Here is a 19844-nt window from a genome sequence, read left to right as displayed (position 1 = left end):
ATACATACATATACATATATATATAAATATAAACAACTAAGTGGTAATAAAATAAGGGATCATTGATTCATTGATTAGTATGACCACAAACACCTTTTTTAATTAAAATGACAACACAATGCTTATTTGCAATGAGCATTTAACAAAAATGATGATGTCCATACATATAAAGAAACATATATCAAAAGTGTCACACAGGCATCACAAGAGGGCGCAATTTTAACATTCATCAATTACAACAGAGCCTACTGAAATGTTTAGTTAGAGGTATGAGTTGAATGTTTAGTGAGTGTTTTACACAAATTCAACTGAAAAGCATCGTCAGCTGGATCTGTTCCTGGCCCAGGGGCAAACCTGGACAAAGCTTTATGAAATTCAAAATTTTGCAAAAAACAGTCCCATTCACTTTATAAGAAAACAGTTGTCATCTTGCATTTGGTGCCCAGTTTGTCAGCCAATATTGTTGGTCCTTAGTTTGTTTTAATTTCATTGCAGTCCATACTGATAACAAACTGGAGAATGCTGGAGACTTCAGTCCCATGTACCTTCAGGATTCAGACTTAATTCCTCTGGCAAACACTCCGTACACAGTTAATCAGTATTCAGTCTGGTTGTGCAGTACAGAGCTATAAAGCAGCGAGGAATTGCTGGTTTCTCATTGAGTCTGTGTGCTTTAATGTGTAATGTACGCACTCGCATCCTTTTCCTTGGTCATGTCCTTACTCCTGCACTCCAACCAAGGCTCTTGGGAGCCATGTTTCTTTAGCTGTTACAAGGGGTAATAACCATCGCTGAAAGAGCATTTCGCGGCCTTAAGTTGAGAGGAAATCCGCCATGTCTCCACAGCTTTCTCTAAGTCCGGCAGGATGTCAGGCACAACAGCTTGCTCAGCTATAAAGACTATCGTCTCCAGGACCAACAGCAGGACCCAACCTAAAGCTCCTAGCCAATAGGAGGAGCCGAGGCCGGACAAATCTTGACGGATTTCCTCCCGGTGCTGATATGTAAAAAGAGACCAGCTGAGGAGGAAAAAGAATCCTGTAGATAGAGGAGACAAACGAGTCATATCAAGTATCATTGGGAGGAAAGGGGGGGGGGGGGGAAAGAGTCATTAAGGTCAATTATTAGTGCCTGGAGCTTTAGAAAAGCGTTTGTATGATAATGAACTGCAATTCCAAGAGAAGTAAAAAGTCTCTTTAAAAACTGCTTCCCTGCAGGGTATGTTAATGAGAAGTACATAAAAGAATTTCTGGAGGTGTCGGTTTGACATGAACTACACAAACCAAAAGGCTATTTTGAGGTTAATTGGAAATGGGGCCGTGTTTTACTACTTTACTTGGAATGTATATATTATTTTAAAACTCCCGAAACAACAGCAGTCAATTATTAATTCATAGGAAAACAAAAACATGGTGTGTCGCTCAGGCAAACAAGCTGTGTTTCAAGTCACATCATTTTCTTTTTACCTTTAGTACACACAGCAGCTGCCCTTACAACGTTTGTATTGCAAAATGCAACCTGACATCCTGGTATTTTTGGCATACCGCATTTAACATACTATTTATTGGGACGTACCTTTTTTTCTGGCATGCTAAATAGTATGGTAGTAGGGGTATTGGAGCGCATGCAGTGTTTCTCATATTCTGAGCAGTGCAGTGGTGTTACCTGTGCAGGCCATGGTGAGCAGCAGCAGTGTGGAGGGGTAGAGGGCTTGTCCTGCCATGAGGAGAGAGCGGGTGTTGGAGTAGGAGCGCACCGTCTCAGATCTCCAGCAGAGGGCAAACACCAGACACAGAGCACCAGTGCTCACAGCCATGAGGAAGGAAAGAACTCCAAATACTCTCTCCGCTTCCAGCACTGGAAGACACAACAACAGACACACACGCACAGTTCAAAAAGGGAAGGGTAAACCAGACTCATGGATATCTAACTATAAGTTGCCAAAGGTACATTAAGTTTTCACTATAAATAGGCACTGTGATGAATTGATGACTCACGGGGGGATTCCCTCATAACATGTCCCTGCCTAAAAGTGAAACCAGAGGAGTAAAATCAAGAGTTTGTGTACTTTAAGGTATTTTTCACAATAAACTACATTACTTTCAATCTCTCAGTGTGTTTGCACAGTAAGAAACGACACAGTTGTATTCAGTTGGGTGTCCTTTGGTAGCAGTTTAACTCACATTATAACATCACCCATTTTGTCTGTGACCAAGAAAATATTGACAAGAATCTTTTATCTAATTCCCAAATGCCATTGCTGGAATATAGTAGCTGTCTGAGGCAACAACAACATACAAGTACGGTTAGTGTTGGGCTGACTGTATGGTATTTTACTCTTGTATTTTTGTACAAGAATAAAGACATGCAAGCAAAACAAAGTTTTCGTCAAGGATTCAAGGTAACGGGGTGAGTAATTGATCATTTTTGTGGGTTAAGTATTCCTTTAATGTGGATTTTTCACTAGTGATACTAAAGGGCCTTTCTCAATACCCAAGTTCACAAGTCCAGAGAACGCAGTATGGACAATTGGAACAGCAGCTTACTTGATGACATCACCACCTCAGCTGGTCTTGCTAATGAGTTTAATCTGTTTTTTTACTGTAAAGTATTTTTACAATCAAACTAAATATGACAACCCTGCTGTTTTTGTTTTCATTTAAAATAAAAAATTATATATTATATAAGTGTATTATATTATATACACATATATACATACAATTATATGTATTTATACATACATATATATATAATTGTAATTGTATGTATATATATTGAGAAAGGCCCAATGTAACTACTAGGACAGTTAGCTGTCTATACGTTCTGATTCAAGTTTAGTTACTTGTTCCTGGACTAATTGATGGATGACAACCTTTGGTGTAACTTGTTTTTTTTCTTGTTTTTGAATATATAATCACTATCATTTAAAAAAATGCATTCATAGTTTGATAATTGCTTCCAATAAAAACCTGAAAAGACATTCAAAGCTCTGTTTTCAACCTTAAACACAGAGTGAGGGCAGAGGAATAACAATAGATTTAATCTGAAAGTGTGTTTGCATTGTTACAATGTCAGTGGAATAAAAGCAACTGACATAATTTCTTTTAGTTAATGTCCACAAACAAGATGTAGCTGACAAAGACCAGCTGACCAAGATTTCAGCACATTTACTTCCAACCAAGTGTGAACGCTTCTAATAAGAATGCACTTTTCTGGTACAGGGGCGAGCTCAAACTTGTATATTATTGCTGACTAAGAAGCTGCTTTGCAACCCAGTGGTTTTTCAAACGCTCCACCTGATGTGAAAGGATTATTCAGAAGTGTAAAAGAAAAACAGGCTCCCTGAGGCTGATCTCTAGCAGAATCAACACAGCACAGACATGTTTAAATATTATGCCCTTCTTCATACATTTGTTTCCTCCTGTTATACCGTATGTCCGCCAAACCTTTAACCGAACCCTGAGCGACATTTTTAAACAGATGACAAATTCGATTTGTTGGCTGCAGGCAAATGTCGAAGATGTAAATGTGGCTCACCGTTGAAGACAATGGCATCTTTACGGTTTGTCTGGTCACTTTCAGTGTTATTCCACTCTGTCCAGAGGCCCCTCTCCTTCAGCCAGAAGGGTGACCAGACCGCATAGCAGACACACAGGCAACCGACCAGCCCCACACAGGACTGAGAAAACCTGAAGCGACTGATGGAGTCCTTCAGCTCCAGCAACATCATATCTCTGCACCACAGAGAGGCAAGGAGAATGGAGGAGACAGCAGGAAAGAGATGTGCATTTAGAGTGTATTGTAATTGAGCAACAGAAGGAAAGTCTCAATACTGACCTAGTTCATATAAATCAGCTTTAAAAACGTAAAATTGTATTGAAAGTACAGTCTTACCTTTGTTGTTGTCGAGAAGAAACAGGAACAAAGCTGTGAGGTTAGTCAGTTACAGGTACGTTTACACTACTAGTATTACACTGTTTACTGCTGTACAAATACCCTTCTTCTACTGCTCAAGACCACAAGTCCTCACTTGCAACTCAAACCCTTCAGTGTTACTCCGCCTCTGCTGCAATGGAAACTCCCCCAGCCAGCGGCTAAATTTCCCCCGTGAATTCTCCACTGTGACCCACTAGCTCACGCTGTAGAGAAAGTGAAAGCACCATTCACTATTTGAAGAAGCAGAAGTTTGTGTAGAAACCATTGAGCTATAAGGAATAAAGAATAACTGGACAAGAAAAGGAAGTCCGTTAGTCTTTAAATTCTCTTGATTCTTGGGAGATACTCTGTAACCGCAAAATACCACTCAGATATTTGTTTGTGTCAAATGCAGAAACTGTGTGTGCGGGTGACAGCAGGTTATTATGCATGACAAAACATTTAAGGAAATCCCACTCTCTGTTTGTCACAGCGTGTTGTGTGGTTGATGGCGTGCTCGACCTCAGATCTCTCCTCTTCGTCATACCACCAATGGAACGGCGCCCACAGCCCACCCAAAAGAAAGTGTTCAAAATGTCACATTAAAATGCCATTGGAGCATGTTTCATACAAAATAAGATGGTAAACGTCTTAAAATAAATTCACTGGTCAATTCAGATGTACTCTAAATTAAATATTATAGTCCAATAAAGAATCGATACATTCCTTTATTTACAGATCATTACATTTACAGAAAGTACAAAACTTTCTGACAAAATAAAGTGCATCTGATCAAACTATAAAGATGTGTAATCCAGATTACGATTAAAATGTTTAACTATAGCGTGTGATTGATTTTGGTTGATTTTGACATTTTGGCATTCACTGAGTTGGAGTAAATAAACATAAATTCTGGATACAGTCTGGATTACAAAAAAAACAAGGCCGTCTCCTCTAGCAGTTTAAGAATAAGGCCTAGAGATGCAGGTAGAAAAGTACTAACCCTTTCCTCCTCTTTACCCTGCTCTCAGCTAATGTTTCCTCTTCACTAAAGATCAGCCATCAGATTTGACTTTGCGTCAGGTGTTTGTGTCAAGCTTTTCACCATAAGCGCAGGGACTAAGAAGGACGCTGAAGGGCCGCCTCTTGAAATTTGGCAGCTACATTCGTGCCTGTTTATCCGAAGCTTACTTTCTGGCTCTCTGCAGCAGGGTCTTGAATACATCAAGAATCTCTGGGTCCTCCCCAGCCGACAGATCTGGAGTGTTTTTCTCCAGCCAATCGGAGGCGTGGATCTGGTGCCTGAGAGTGCCAATCAGAGAGTCCAGGCTGTCAGCGGGCTTGGATGCCTGGCAGTCCAGCAACACAAACTCCTCAGTGGCCAGCGAGCCTGTGTCAGGAACAGGGCTGTCCTTCTCCTTCTCCTGGTCCGATGACTTGCTCTGGGGTGATGATGTTGAATTGACAACCGCAGCATTGTCTGAATCGGCACTGTCCTCTTTCACTGATTTGTTGCCTTCCTCACTGGCTTCTTTGATAGAGAGTGAAAAAGGGCTGGTGCTTTTTTCTTTGATTTGATTCAAGGCCTCCCTAATTCGCTTCAAGCCTGAAATAACACAAAACATCAGCAGAACACGTCAGTACCTATTATCCATTAAAAGCAGAAGATAAACCGTAACAACACAATTTGGGTGAATAAATGAAATGACACATAATCTACTCAACGTCTAGTTCAAGACAAGACAATGGGAATGAGAGGGAACAACACAAAACAACTACATACATCAACCTTTCAACATATTATATAAGGCAGACTCCAGACTGACCGAGCTGAAGGTGGTGCTGCTGGTGTGCGAAGACGATGCGGAACCAGCCGGGCGTGGAGCAGAAGAAGGCCTGACCACAGGTCAACACCACCTTGTGTCTGAGGAAATGCCTCCACAGACGCAACTCCTCCTCAAACGTCGACTCTCTGAGGTACTACACAAATGGAGAGATAGGAGTGACGCATCAAGCCCCCGGGAAGAAACACACATTGTTTTCCAGAAACACCCGCGTGGGGTTATTTTGCATTTGAATTAGTGCCAGTAAGAACTTAAAATATGTCCGCCCAAGCATCGTAGCGGGACTTTGATCTTGGTACCTCTCGGAGGTCGGCCCAGACATACAGTGTAGCAGGTCTCTCCAGGCAGGGGACGCCCATACTCTGCAGCTCTCCTGTCAGGTAACTGTGAGCAGCTTTCAGTCTGCATCTGTTCTCGGGTAAAAAAACGCCACTGATCCACTCTGGAACAGGAGAGCGTGAAGTGGCAATACGTACGTGTAAATTAAATGTCACATGTCTTTGTGCAGCAGAACCACGCTGTGCTCCTGTCATATCAGAGGAAGCCGGGGGAAAAAAAAGGGGCAATATCTATCGGAAGCGGGCAAACCGCTACAAAGCACATTTCTGAATTGTTGAAAAGCTTGCATCCAAAATAATTCCAGTTTAGCAATTTAAACCCAACAAAACACTGCTTGCTGAGTACAAGGACAGCTGATTGTATTCGTGTGAATCTTGACTGGTCTTTACCAAAAGAGGGTTGATGTGATGATTATTTTCTCAATACATTGTTTGGCAAAAGCACATGAGAAGCGTGGCTCCATACCTCTGTCCTGAAGCAGTTGTGCTACTTGGTGCTGGGTTGTTCCAGAGACACCGTGGAAGGAGCCCAGCTGGGCCATAGCCTCCACGAGGTCTGCGTTCTCAGTGTACAGAGTGCCCAGTCTGGTTCCTGCCATTGCAAAATCCTAGAAACGACAGATTATTATTTTATTTTTTTTATCTTCACATACATACATGAAATTCCATGTCTGCATTTAACCCATCCTAAGCATTTGTGAGCAGTGGGCTGCTAGGAAGCAACTGGGGGTTCAGTGTCTCGCTCAAAGACACTTTGACATGCAGACAAAAGGTTGCGATAGCAAATTTCTATGGAGTATTTTATCCTTCTTACTTAGTATATATATATTTCTACTCAGTATATTGTATTCATGCATAAGTACTTTTGCTCAGTAGACCTTCTTTGTGTTAGCGTACGTGCTCAAATGTATCTTGCTGTTGTAACTATAGAAGAATTCACCCTTGCCGGCGCGCAAAGAAATCTGTAACTATGTTATGTTATGAGAATGTTCCAGCGCCAAGGCCGTCTGGCCGCTTATTTTAGTTGCTGGCCGTTGGTTTTTCATTGTCCTTTCGAACAGTCTGAGACCAAAATGTGCCGGAGAATCGGACCGACAACCCTGAGCCATAGCCACTCCCCAAGAGGAAGTAAATGAAAAAGAAGGGTGAAAGCAAACACCCACTGAGGAAAAAACGAGAGATTTCACTGTACTGTGAGCAGGGATATAAAAAGTCTCACAACCTCACACACTCGTACAGTGCAGAACAGAACGTACTTTGCTCAGCCCCCACATTACATGTGTCCTCTGTGCGTCGGGCAGACTGAAAGAAGAGCACATCATGAGCAATTAAGGGGCTGTCCTCGGGCCATAGTCGTTATGATTAAAGCTCTAATAGAGTAATCATGCAGAGGTTGGGTTCATGCAGTACCTGTCTATACTGAGGACACTGTGAAAGGCAACAGGTCCATCAAAGACCGTCAGCATGTATATTTCATCAACGATAGCGTGGAGCTGATGTCTGAAACCGGGAATCGTAGAGGGAAAGAGAACATAAACATACAGAGTGTAGCATTAATAATAAACCTTGGTTTTATATTGTTAATCATTGTTTATGAGAAGGAAAATGCAACAGAAATGTAAAATGGTCCCCTCCGCGTCCTACGTCAGTGTAACAGCACCGTGGTTTATGGTTACAACAGCTCAGTGCCTGCAAGCGTCTGCGGAGGGAATTACTCTGGCGAGATGATTTAGAAAACATGATGCAGGAGACTCCTTGGCACATAGCTGCACTTGACAATATGTTGATGGTTAAGAGAGGTGATAAAACTGCATCAAGAACGCTTGATATTCCATACAGGGGACACCAGCTCCCGGGCCGTGAAATAAAACAGTTCACTTGGCGCTTTGTGCTTGAGAATTACAGTGTTGGGCCACAGCGTGAGATAATAGTGGGGAAAAACACACCTTTTGGCGAACTCCAGGAAGGCAATCATCTCCTCCGGGGTGTAGATCTCAGCCAGAGGGTTGTGGGGGTTCATCAGTATAACAGCTCGGATAGTCAAACCCTAAAACAGATGGCCATAAATGTCTTTTAAGTCTTTAGAAATGAAGCTGCGTAAGAATAAATGCATTCATGAATTACCTCTTGTTTGGCCCTTTTAAGCCCTTCTTCTAGTTTGCCCACAGTGAGGTGGAAGGGTCGACTGCCTTTGCCATCGGCCTAAAAATGAAAAATACCAAGACGACAATTGACAATACACCTCACTGAGCGAGACCACATGATGCACTTAAAAGGTGAAGGCAATAAGCATATAAATGTGAGGTATATCGAATGTATACATGATCAGTATGGCACAACAAGTACATAAAGAGCAGACATTTCAAACACAAGCACATAGTAAGCACTGCAAATCAGGCTCTGTATTCCTACCTCACAGTCAAGAGGAACATGGAAGACTTTTACATCACTATACAAGTGTAGATCCTCGGTGATAACGCCGTAGAAAGGAGTAGGGATGAGAATGGCATCTACAACATGAAATACACAATGACCACCGACATACAAAACACATCCACCAAGACCCATGTGAGCTACTATTTAGGGTATTAGTGCTCATTTGCATTGCTGATTTAGAAGCAAATTCAACAATTTGTAAAAATGTGCTCATCTGAATTTGCCAGGCAAATAAATGGTTTACCATAAAAAGGATCCGTGTTGAAAGTAAAGAGACAAACACGGGCTGCTTTTGAGGCTCATGACTTTCAAAGCACTTGTTGAGCAAAACAAATAGGTTACATTGCTGTAAATGAGGCATTGCTTGCCGTGGCACTAAAAAGAATAAGCAATTTCTGTAGCTGCCTAAATAAATAAATTCATGAAAAGGTGTTTTGTATAAATGATTATTCTACAACTTCCCCGTTCTATTATATCATATACAAAGATCTTTTTTTGTTGTTGTTGTTGCTATTGTGCACATATTTGTATTCATGCAGTATAGATATGGATGTATTGTGTGTGTGTGTGTGTGTGCGCGTCAGTGCATTCTGAACCTACCTTCAGGGTCACAAATGACTGCAGCAATACACGAGAAGATGGAACTACAGCCATTCATCACCACAACCTGAACAAACACACACACACACACACACACACATCCAGCGTGTTATGAAAGACCCAATTAAGGCACAGAAGGAGGCCTGATAAATGGGATAAATATGCTACAAATTCATCCACTTCCTAAACAGCCATTCATTACATCTGCAAATTAAGTTGGTTACCCAAAACAACAAGGTTAGTTCAGCTGCAGCATTTAGCGCCTTTATAATCATTACCGAGATAATGAGATACATTCCTTGAATCCATTGAATGAATGGCTGTACTCGGTGTCTTCTGCAGCAGCAGTATAAAACATTTATAAAAGACTTCTTTGTCAGTTATTTTGTCCTTTGCTGGTCATATGTATCAGTCACGGGAAGGGAACCTTCTTCTGACATATCACAGCAATCCTGATGGACTAGTTATACAAAAACAAAACAAAGAAAAATGGATGTAATCCAACCCATTCTAGGTTAAAGCATGCAGCTGCATGACAACTCTGCTAATTCATTGGTTGATACAGTTTTACTGTTTGTTTTAAGTCTGTTACTTGTTTTTTCTTTGTAAAACTTCTTATTTTCTTTTGTTGTTTGAACTTTTATGCTCAACCTTGTCTTGTGAACAAATGTATTGTTTCATTAAAGAAGTTTAAAAGAATACAATTAATTCTCTTTTTACATGTGGAAAAGCACACAATTATTAGATGTAACGTGTAATGTAGAGTCAAACGTGCAACCAGTCATTCTGAGGAGTAGTTTTAAATGATTAATGTCGAGGTAGAACAGTAGCGCTGTATTGTGGTTCAGGTGGCAGTAATAGTAAACTCTGTAGTTTAAACTCTTGGAGATCATTAATTAAATTCCAGCATCAAAAGCAACAACCTTCACTCACGCTGTCAGCCTTCAGCGGGTTCGGAGAACAGCAGTAGTGAGTCATGAACTTTGCCACTTCCTCTCTCAGGCTGCAAGAGAACAAAGGTTATAAGACGGGTTTAGTTTGAAAGGTCTCGTTAAAATGTAACTTTACGACGAGCCACTCGTCTAAACTGAAAATAATGGTGCACTTTAATCCCTTACAATGCGTGTCCCCTCCAGTCTGAATACTGCAACAAGGATGGGCCAATATATAGCATGTCAGGCTTGGTCAGCTGTACCAGAGAAGAAGAATGAAATTCATTTGTGAACGCAGGCAGAATCATTCAGATTACCAGGCCGTGATTGCATCGTTCATTTTACCCGTTTATGAAGGAGATCATAGCTGAGCTTGTTCTCACTGGTAGCCATGTTGATTATACCCTGCGAGTGAGAAGAAAAGAGATGAGAAATGTCTGTTATGGTGACATTGTTTTTGGAACATCGGAGCCGTCTGACAAGCCGTAACCGGTATTTATTCAAGACTCACATCTGGGTTCTCTGTGTCGTGGTGTTTGTCTGTTGCATATTGAGCATAGCTCTGCTGGAGTATGCCTTGATTTTGTCGGATACTGTTACCCCGGTTAGACAGGTACACGCTGCGGCCGAGAGACTCTGCACCTCGCGGAGTTGCCAAAACACTTTGGGACATTTCGCAATCCTTTGCAGATGTAGACGGTGTTGATTTTACGGTTTCCTGAGAAGAAGCCGCCTGCGTAGTGGGAGATAACGAGACAGAGATGGCGGGTGTGGTCGACAGATGAGCCAGGGGTGAGACGGTTGGGTCGGTCGGTGCTGTCGTGGCGGTCGGAGCGCTCTGTCTGGCAGCAGCCAACGCCCCCGTGAGTATGCTGAAGAGGCGGAGCTCATGCTGACGCTCCTGCTCCGCCCTCCTCTCCTCCCGCTGTTCCCTGCGCTCCTCGGCCTCCAGCTCTTTCTCCAGCCGCGCCTCCTCCAGGGAGAGGAGGCGCTCCTCTGCCGACTGCTGCCACTTCAGGAAGCTGGCCAAGGCTTTATCCAGGCTCTTTTGACCTCCGCATCTTGCACCCCCATGGCTCCAGGAGGTTTTACCACCCAGGCGTCGCTTCCTCTGTCTCACAGATGTTGGGGGGTGAGAAGCCGTCTTACTGCGCTGCTCAGATGTGTCCCGTGGCACAGGGCCACCAACAGCGTGGGTGGTAGCCGTGACAGAACAGATGTCGAGATCATTAAAACCTGGGGATATGAAAAAGAGAAATAACTTTTCAATAACCTTCTAACCTTGTGGTAAGTACTTTGATAATGATAATAATAATAATAATCACAGCATTTGGATTGACAACCTGACGGTGAGATTCTTGCATTTGTTGAGCTCTCTCCTCGACCCAGGGAGTCCTCCGGCCCCAGTAGAGACTGCCCATCAGTTTCCTGGTCATCTCCAGATCCATAGTACATCTCGGGGGGAGCGACACCGGAGTTCAGCATGCTCTCCTCAACATCTTCACATTTAATATCCAGCGGATCGCCAGCTTTCGGAGGCTGACCAAACAGAAACCCACCCGAGGAAGTGGGACCAAAGGCGCCTGCTGGAGCTCCTTGCAGGTACACCTCTGGCCCACCCTGGCTCTGAAACACCTGTTGAGCTATGACAGCTCCGCCCATGGAGGAGTAGGTAACAGCCGGCCGGTTCGCCAGCACCCTGTCCATCACGTCATAGAACTTCCAAGACCTCATTTTGTGGTTGTCCTTAATGCGGCGGTACTCCAGCTTCATCTTTTTGATCTTCTCCCTGCACTGGTCACCGGTACGGTAGATGCCCTTCTCGCGCAAAACGTGCGCTATGCGGTCGAACACCCGCTGGTTGCGCAATGAGCTCTCCAACTCAATCTGGACCGACTCGTCGGACCACAGCTGGAGCAGCTCCACTATCTCCGGGTCGGTCCAGTTGCTGCCTCGCTCGTGCCTCCTGCCGCGGAAGTCCATCGTCTCAAGTTACAGGAAGTATTCTGCAACACAAGACGGCGGGATAAGATGAAGAAACACGAGCGGCCACCTCTGCCTCGGAACACCTAGACCCGTTGCTTAAACGGGTCACGTGTTATTCTTGATGTACAGTTTATTTACACAGTAAACGCACGGTATTTACCCACTTGTGTTCTCTGACCGTAAATCAAAAGTGTAGCTCTTCGGGAGCGGATTGTTTCGGGGCTGTCACTCAGATGTGACAGCCGCGTAGGCACAACAGACATGTCACGGCTGGTTAGCCCGGTTTGAAATGTGCAGAGCTTTGTTTAAACTTGGTAAGATATACACTTCATCGAGGGCGAATTTGTCATAACTTGGCAATATGGGGAATTGAGCATACAGCCAGTGGAATGGACGCGTGCAAAAACATCTACATCCGGGTTGACGGCACATGCGTGCTGTTCCTTATTCCGGGATAACTTTGGTCCGTGCTAGGGGGGAGCTGCTGAAAGCGGGCTGTGTGACGGGTAGAGGACACATATGCGAGTCAGACCAGGATGTGCTATGGCCCCCTCTACCGTGCGGTGTGCTTTGTCACCCACGTGTGCGAGTTGAAGAGATATCCAGAAGATGGCGGTCACACACAGAGCTACGAACAATTGTTCTAATGGGCTATCTGGAAAACAAGTATGTGTGTTTTGTGTATAAACGCAGCACAGTAATCCCGTATAACGACAAAATAACGACGATAGCGGGTTGAAATCAACGCAAACAACCATTATTCTTAATAAAAAAGTTCTGTCTTACCATTAGCAAAACATTAATCTAAGCTTTGTAGGTAAATATAATTCCCTTGTGTAAATATATACGTTTTACTGTTGTACATCATGAATTGTTAATTTAATAATACACCACAACAAATAATTAGATTATTAATTTGACCTACTTACGAAGGTTACCTGTCAATGGCGAATATAAAGTAAATAAACGTGACCTTAGGTAAGTGTTCCTCTTTCGGGTTACATAAAAACAGTCACCCGCCCCTTTCACCGACCACGGTGAGGCAAATCAAGCACACGCGACCGACTAGTCGACCCCAAACGTGACGTATTTCCTGGAGAAATTGGTTTGTGGCAGTTTGTTGTCATCTCCATACAGTACTGAACCGTTGTATATATTATTGCCACGTATAGCCCCATCATTCTCCGTTTTTTTTTCCTCCCATCCGTGTATTTATTTTGTGTGTGAATTAATGCCAGCATAACGCTGACCTAGCCGGCAAAACAAGTCATGTGAAACAACTGAACAAAGCACACTCAGAAGACAGCATGGTGATGGTGGTGGCAAGTTGGTGGAGGGTAACGCGCAAGACTGGATGGGTGTATTCAGCACCTGGATGTTAGGATGCGCGTGATCGGATCGCATCATTATTATTCATCTTTTGGACTAAGCAGAGGACGCACCGCCTCAGGTGAGGCGTAAAGTTGAAAGTCAAACCTCAGGAGAAGAGGAGAGTCTCCGCCCGGAGGAGGAAGAAGAAGATAATGAGGAGGCAGAACGTCTCGTGTCCTTTTGGCATCGTAGTTTCTGTAAAAGCCGCGACTTAAAGCTCGATGTGTTCAAAGCAGGGAGGGGAGTGGGTGGGAACAATCGGAGTAGTCGCGGAAAGCCTGACGGCTTTTCTCGCGTAAAGTCTCTCTGCCAGCGCTGCCGACAGCTCGCACCAGTCTTCCCAGTTAGGTGAATCCTTCCCCAGTGTGGATAACGAGCTTTCTTCATCCAATACAGGTGGATCTGTTTATTGGAAGGAGACATGACTTGACCGGCTCGTCCGCAGCGCTTCCTCGCTGAAGTTTATTGTTGGTAAGATAACGACATGTTTCTTGTAACTCTTGTATTTGCGATGCAGTTTTCTGCAGCACGTCTCATTTAAATCTGTTAATTCCCATTTGTCTTCTTCTCTCTCTGTCTCTATTGCGCACAAGCTCGCGCATTCTTTTCTCCCCCTTAACAATTAGTTCAGCCTCTCGGGCAAGACAGAGCTCGTTTAGACACTATTCATCAGATATTTGTGTCTAAGTGTGCTCAGTTTGAACCAACATGCAACTCAACTTTAAGTAATCAAACTCATCCTATGTTGTCCTTTGGTTATTGTTGTTTGTTTATTACCTCAAGTGCAACTCCCAGTCCCTCAACAAGGGAGGGAGTCAAGGTCACTGGCTATTGAGGCAAACAGCAGGGCTCTATAAGCTTCCTCCTCAGATGGCTCACACTACCTCATCGTATCACAGATTACCCTGTAAAACTCATATTGTGTGCCTGTCTTTGTTGGGCCTAAATCTGGTCCAGGTCGAGATCAGAGCTGTTAAAAAAAAAAAAAAAAGGGATGCTCCAATGTTTATGTTGCTGGAGGAAGTCGGACTGTGTGGTTCACATGCACACACCTCTCTAGCTCTGCTGATTCGTCTCCAGCGCTGGGTTTAACAACGCTGGTAATCCTTCAGTAGCAAACTGTCAGGAGCACACATTTTATAAGGAAGCATAAAGCAGGAATGCAGTGGATGAGAGAGAGAGAAGTAGGAAGACACACTTCACGTCAACAGTATAAGTCATTTATAAAGTAGGGCAGAGGGTGTTGTGGATGAGAGGAAGTTTGACACAGGGAACAATGCCAAGATTCAGATGGCTGGATCTCTCTGTGGGACATTACTTACAGAATTGATTCTTTCTCCTGGACACATTGCTGCTGCCCTAGACAACATTTTTATCAGGCTTTTCCATCTCCGCAGCTCGTTTAGGCAAGCGGGAGCAAAGATGGATCAGGCTTTAGTGGCACTCTGTCACGGCGTTCTCGCCTGCTTCAAAGTGTGTCTCTGACCATCGGCGTACAGCTCACTTCCAGCTGCGCACCGCTGCCCTTGGCAGAGCACAACATGCCGGCGCAATCCCTTTTGGTTTTCCAATTGCACTCTTAACGTGGAGCAATTTTCCCTCTCAGGAGAGGACACTGGGCTGTCAGTGGTCCTTCACAAATGCTGCAGTTCTCTCCTGTGCCTCGGTTCTTCCGTGAGAGTGCAGCCCAGAGCACATGGTGGGTGTTGATTTGGCTGGTGGGCAGTCTGAAATAGAGCTGGAGTGCTGCATACGGTCCGTCACAGCTTAGAGTGCTTGTCATTGCCAATGGAAATCGCCTGTTCACCTCCATCAAGAGTGGCTGTGCTATTCTGTCACATTATGCTTATTGCGTCTCTCCAGAGAGAGACTAATGTAGAGAATGTTAACTGAATGCATATGCTTCACATTTGCACTTTCGGACACGTTCACAGAACCGCGGGCTTCTGCTGAGGTTCACTAAGCAGGTTCTCTGGTGCAGTTTGGGGTCAAATGTGTAATGCAGATTTTCCAGATGCGTGGTAAAGTCTAATTGGCAACTTTCTGGTTTCTAACCCAGTTCTCTGAGCTCTTCATTTTGTTTTTAAACATGGCACTTAATAAGAGGTCGATCTAGAGCTGGGGTATACTTATAAAATGTAATATTATAATGTGTGGGGACGTTATCGGTTTGACTGTTGGTCAACATAAGTAATCTGTCAGTATTGGCCAATAATAAACCTCCTGCTCATGTGTGTGTTGAGCTGTAGCCCACGATACACTTCAGACCATAGTGTCATAAAGCCGTAACACAGCCTGAAAGATCAGCAAAGAACATCAAACCACATCAGCAACATATCGACACAGTATTAATGTGACCATATTGTATATCAAAATTCCCCCCGTATCTTGCTCAGTTTTCAGCAGTCTGGCTCTGAACCGATATTAAAAGCTATTGTTCCTCAAAGCTGCAAGTCTGTAGAATATCCAGCAGTGCTCCACACGGCTGGATATTCTGTTGCCCACGGGCTCAAATGATGATGTCAAGACACTAAAGAGTGCACGCAGTGTTGATGCATCGCTGATCCATCACCCTCTCCACTCTCAGGACTGGAATCGCTCTGCGGTGAGTTTGTGCTCCACAGTCATGTTCTGTTGAACACTGAGCAGCGACACCGGAGTGGTTCGGGGCTGAAGGGCGCTCCTCAAATGCACCTCGGCTGTCACTGCTTAAGCAGAGGCTGGGTGATAATTCAATAGGATGATTTCTTGTCTTTCAATGGAATCATGTTGTGATAAAATCATATATTGAGATATTGTGACACACAATTACGTCATCTAAATTGATAACTAACTAGAATTTCTCAGAAAATCTGATTATTTTGCACTAAAGTTCTTAATTAAATGAGAAAATACCCAAAGTACCTTTCATTTGTCAAGCATTTAGTTGCTTAAATGCTCATTATTCGCCAAATGTGTTGATAGGAACTACCTGTTGTTGCTGCTGCTGTTGTGTTCCATAATGCAGAAAGTGTTTTTTTTTTTTTTTTGAAAAGCAGGAGTCTCTGATCAAATATTTCTCACCATCCTTCTCGCCGTGAGATACTGAACTACGCTTTCAGTTCTGTCAATATCTTGAAACGGAAGGTGCTGAATTAATAATTCAAAGCTGTCGTGTTATTTCAGCAGAGCGCAGGTCACCGATCCACCCCTGCATTTCCACCGGCTCACGTATACTCCGGTGTGTTGCTAATCTCCAAAGAGGTTATGCAACTGATTTTCTATTTTCGTTGTGGTTTAGATCCTAAGGTCTCAGGTTCTCCCGTGGTTTGAAGGTTGAAGTTTCATCTCAGTTTCAGGCCTTTCATCTATATTGTAAGAGTAAGCAGCCTCTTGTTAACTCCTCTCCGGGCCGTGTTTTTGAGATAAGGTGTTTTGGGCGTTGTGCTATTATGTGCTCGTTATTTTCTGCAATGCTCTGTGTGGGAGGGATACCCCCCGTCTCTCTCCTCCTCCTCTCTATCTCTCTCTCTCCATCTATTCCTCCCTCTTGGTGACAGCAGACCCCCCTGCTGCTGTTTTTGTGACTCCAGCATAGCGTCTAATGAGCTCAGAAGAATTGCACCACAGGAAGAGTGACAGCCCCTGGTCATGTTTCCACCACCTCTCCTGCTGCTCTCCAATCCACACCCACTCCTCCATGTATCTGCGTATATAGCCACAGATATATATTCAGATCCAGCGAGCTTCTCCTCCTCTTTGAATAGTTTGGATATGTCGTAACTCCCGGAAGCAATTTCTTCAGGGTGAAATAAAGGACGAGGGGCAGCCTCATGCTGGTGAAAAAGTTCTGAAATGGATTTTAGGGAGAATTTAAGGCAAAACAACAGCTTAACTGCAAACCCATTACCTGGCTACTTTTCTTTTTTACATGATGCAAGCTGAAGCAAATGTGTTAAACCTCAGTATCTAAAGGCCACAATGTTTTTCCGTCTTATTGTACGTCTGTGGGTAACACGTCATCATATTCCTGAAAAGTTCCCCCGGTATGACCGGCCTGTCTGTGCTGCCATGTGTTGTAACTGTTGTTACGTGCCTTCCATATCACCAGTGCAGTGGGGTCGGCAGGGGGAGAGACTTGGTGACGAGGTGAACCGCCACCTATACTGCACAATAATCACTTAATTGGAATGCACTGTGAGGATACGCAGCTTTCTCTTTCACCTTCAATGCCTCCGAGGAGTCCAGACACACCGAGGCACAGTCAGCGGAACAGTCTACTGCAGGTTTGCCTTACCTTGCAGAAGTTAGACTCCCGTTTTTCAAAAAACTCCATTAACAAGACTGAAAGTCTACAGCTGCACTGCAGGCCCCCTACAGCCTGCGATGGTCATCAAACTCCACAACTTGAAACTGTTTTGACAGAATGAACACCACACTGAGGGGTTTTGCTGCCTTAAGGGAGTGGGGATAAAAATGTTAATTTGTCCGAAATGTGGCCATAGATGGAGGAAAGGCCACATGGTCGTTGGACTCGAGATGGTTTATCTCCGTGCGCGCCTGCTGAGAGCATGAACATCTTGTCTCACCTGCTTCCCCGTATCCTTCTGCTCTTTGTACAGTCTGCTAAAAAGGTTTATATTGGAAATTCAATTCCTTTGAATTTTTTAAACCTCCCAGAAAATCCAACACAACAGACTTACATTTCCTCAATTCAAAAGGCTTAGACGGAACGCTTAAAGTAGCTGCTATTCCTTTTCACATCGGTGTAGCAGGGATTGACTCACTGACTGGCGCTATGATGCCACGTCGGTGGGATCAGCAGTGGGACTGGACAGGCATTTAAACCTGCATCACCTCCCTCCTCTTCATCTTTCTTTTTGGATGGGCCGATACACTTAGCGGATTCCCACGCCGTGTCGTCTTCCCTCTCACTCCGAGTCCGTTAACTTTCCACAAAGCTGTTCCTTTTTACGTGGGACTTACGGGCTCCTTCCCTACGAATCAAAAGCCTGAGAAATCGTCTTCCTTTCAACATGTGCTCAAATGATGGTCCCTTTTCCTTATGCTTGTTATTTTACCATTCAATTAAAATGTGCTGTACCGTACCGTCTCTAATACGTAATAAGTGCTTGAATTAAAGTTGTGTAATATCCTAAACCTAAGAGCAGCGTCTGAGCGAGCATTTAAATGTCGTCTCCCTCAGACGCCTTGGCCCGTCTGGTTGCTGCTTGTTACAACTAGCTGTGTAGTGGTTTGCTTGAAGCTCGTCTCTGTATTGCAGCAACATGCCTACTGTATATAATTATCATACATTACCATTTCAGGTCTGGAAAAAAAACAACAAAAAACATTCTCTTTTCAGCAGAACAACCTAATATTTATTCTTGGCACATTTATGTAGACGTGTTTTTTTTTTTTAAGCTAAGTATGATGTATGATAAGGTCTGTGGGTGTGCTGTTTATTTCAGTTTCAGTTTTTTGGGGGTTTGCTTTCTGAATGGTACCAGCCGTAGGTAATTCCAGGCCCAAGGGTGACCCAGTTAAGAAGACCATGTTTGTGTTTAAAGCTGGCTCTGTCCTCTCATCTCTCAGGACACTGTTCTACTTCGCTGCTGTGAGGTGGAGCAGCCCCATTCTGCCTGGGTAAGCGGTGACAGACGGACGGAGAGACTGCCCCGTGAAGTGCGCTCCCTTTTCATGGATGCCAGGGTGGCCCTGCTGCACTTGTGGACAGCCCTTGTCCTGCTGACAAAAGAAGTGAAGTGGATCGATGCCGCAGAGGTCTACACCAACACCTGGGCCGTCCAGATCAATGGGGGGCCGGAGGAAGCCGACCGCATCGCCGGGGAACACGGTTTCATCAACCACGGCAACGTACGTCCTTCTTAAACATAAGTGTGTGTGCGGGAATGAGTGAGTTTTGTCTCTCGTACTCAACAACTACCTATGTCACTGCATGTGGGACTGTATCCATACACAGCTCTGGCTTGTAGGTGAGCATCAGTGTTAGAAATCAAAGCTGAGCATCAGAGAGCCAGACATGACCCCTCCAGGCAATCCTGTTTTTTTTGCAGCAGATTGCTGCAAAAGTATAGCCCTCTCCCCCGTCTCGTATTTTAAATGGGGCATGCATGACTTCCTAACACACTGGCAGACAGTTGTTTACAGAGCAGTGTTGGGAATAGATGGGGAATAACAAGACTGTTATTGCAGGGTCTCAAGAAAGGTTGTATTTAATCGCGATGTAGGTACTTTACTTTTATAGCCGCCACTTCGGCTTCTGTTTTTGGTTTTGCCAAGTCATTTTAATTAGATTAGCCGTTGTGTCATACAGTTAGCAGATAGGCGACAGAAAAATAATTTGAAGAGGTGAAGAATAGGGCTAAGAGGGGGGGGAAGTAGTCGTGACTTATTTTCTTAGTGGTGCGTTAAGTCGCTTG

General features: G+C 44.0%; 3 protein-coding genes across 10 annotated transcripts in view; 1 reads left to right on the top strand and 2 right to left on the bottom strand.

Moving 5' to 3' along the window:
• The window catches only part of furinb (furin (paired basic amino acid cleaving enzyme) b), an 88521-nt gene that overhangs the window by 8388 nt on the left and 60289 nt on the right, over positions 1-19844 (top strand). Inside the window, exons 1-3 of one of the 4 annotated variants that reach the window (XM_031870328.1) lie at positions 10886-11352; positions 13819-13893; positions 18997-19278. In XM_031870328.1, the coding sequence (XP_031726188.1) occupies positions 19102-19278 (177 nt within the window). In that variant the 5' untranslated portion in view covers positions 10886-11352; positions 13819-13893; positions 18997-19101. Of the gene's footprint in view, positions 1-10885; positions 11353-11374; positions 13894-18996; positions 19279-19844 lie in introns of those variants that run through there. The other 3 variants (XM_031870337.1, XM_031870347.1, XM_031870356.1) reach the window with 3 other exon arrangements.
• Positions 76-4531, bottom strand: LOC116396025 (uncharacterized). The gene is made up of 4 exons (XM_031870370.1): positions 3895-4531; positions 3538-3734; positions 1666-1857; positions 76-1038 (listed from the first exon to the last, which is right to left on the bottom strand). The coding sequence occupies exons 2-4, from the start codon at positions 3728-3730 to the stop codon at positions 770-772; spliced, it is 654 nt and encodes a 217-aa protein (XP_031726230.1). The 5' UTR covers positions 3731-3734; positions 3895-4531; the 3' UTR covers positions 76-769.
• accs (1-aminocyclopropane-1-carboxylate synthase homolog (Arabidopsis)(non-functional)) lies at positions 4626-13651 on the bottom strand. 5 transcript variants are annotated; one of them, XM_031870310.1, is made up of 16 exons: positions 13528-13651; positions 11409-12071; positions 10577-11301; positions 10411-10470; positions 10252-10322; positions 10067-10136; positions 9134-9200; positions 8510-8607; positions 8222-8299; positions 8044-8144; positions 7508-7597; positions 7354-7399; positions 6564-6705; positions 6059-6201; positions 5742-5895; positions 4626-5521 (listed from the first exon to the last, which is right to left on the bottom strand). In XM_031870310.1, exons 2-16 carry the CDS (start codon positions 12046-12048, stop codon positions 5103-5105), a joined length of 2904 nt encoding a protein of 967 aa, XP_031726170.1. In that variant the 5' UTR covers positions 12049-12071; positions 13528-13651; the 3' UTR covers positions 4626-5102. The 5 variants fall into 5 exon arrangements, with proteins under 5 accessions (XP_031726170.1, XP_031726179.1, XP_031726160.1 ...); XM_031870319.1 differs by lacking the exon at positions 13528-13651 and adding an exon at positions 12977-13087; XM_031870300.1 differs by lacking the exon at positions 13528-13651 and adding an exon at positions 12212-12877.

The sequence above is a fragment of the Anarrhichthys ocellatus genome, unplaced genomic scaffold (assembly GCF_004355925.1).
Source record: "Anarrhichthys ocellatus isolate YVR2014 unplaced genomic scaffold, GSC_Weel_1.0 scaffold2, whole genome shotgun sequence".
NCBI lineage: Eukaryota > Metazoa > Chordata > Actinopteri > Perciformes > Anarhichadidae > Anarrhichthys > Anarrhichthys ocellatus.
Note: the sequence above shows the minus strand (reverse complement) of the source record. Positions and strands in the feature narration are given on the sequence as shown.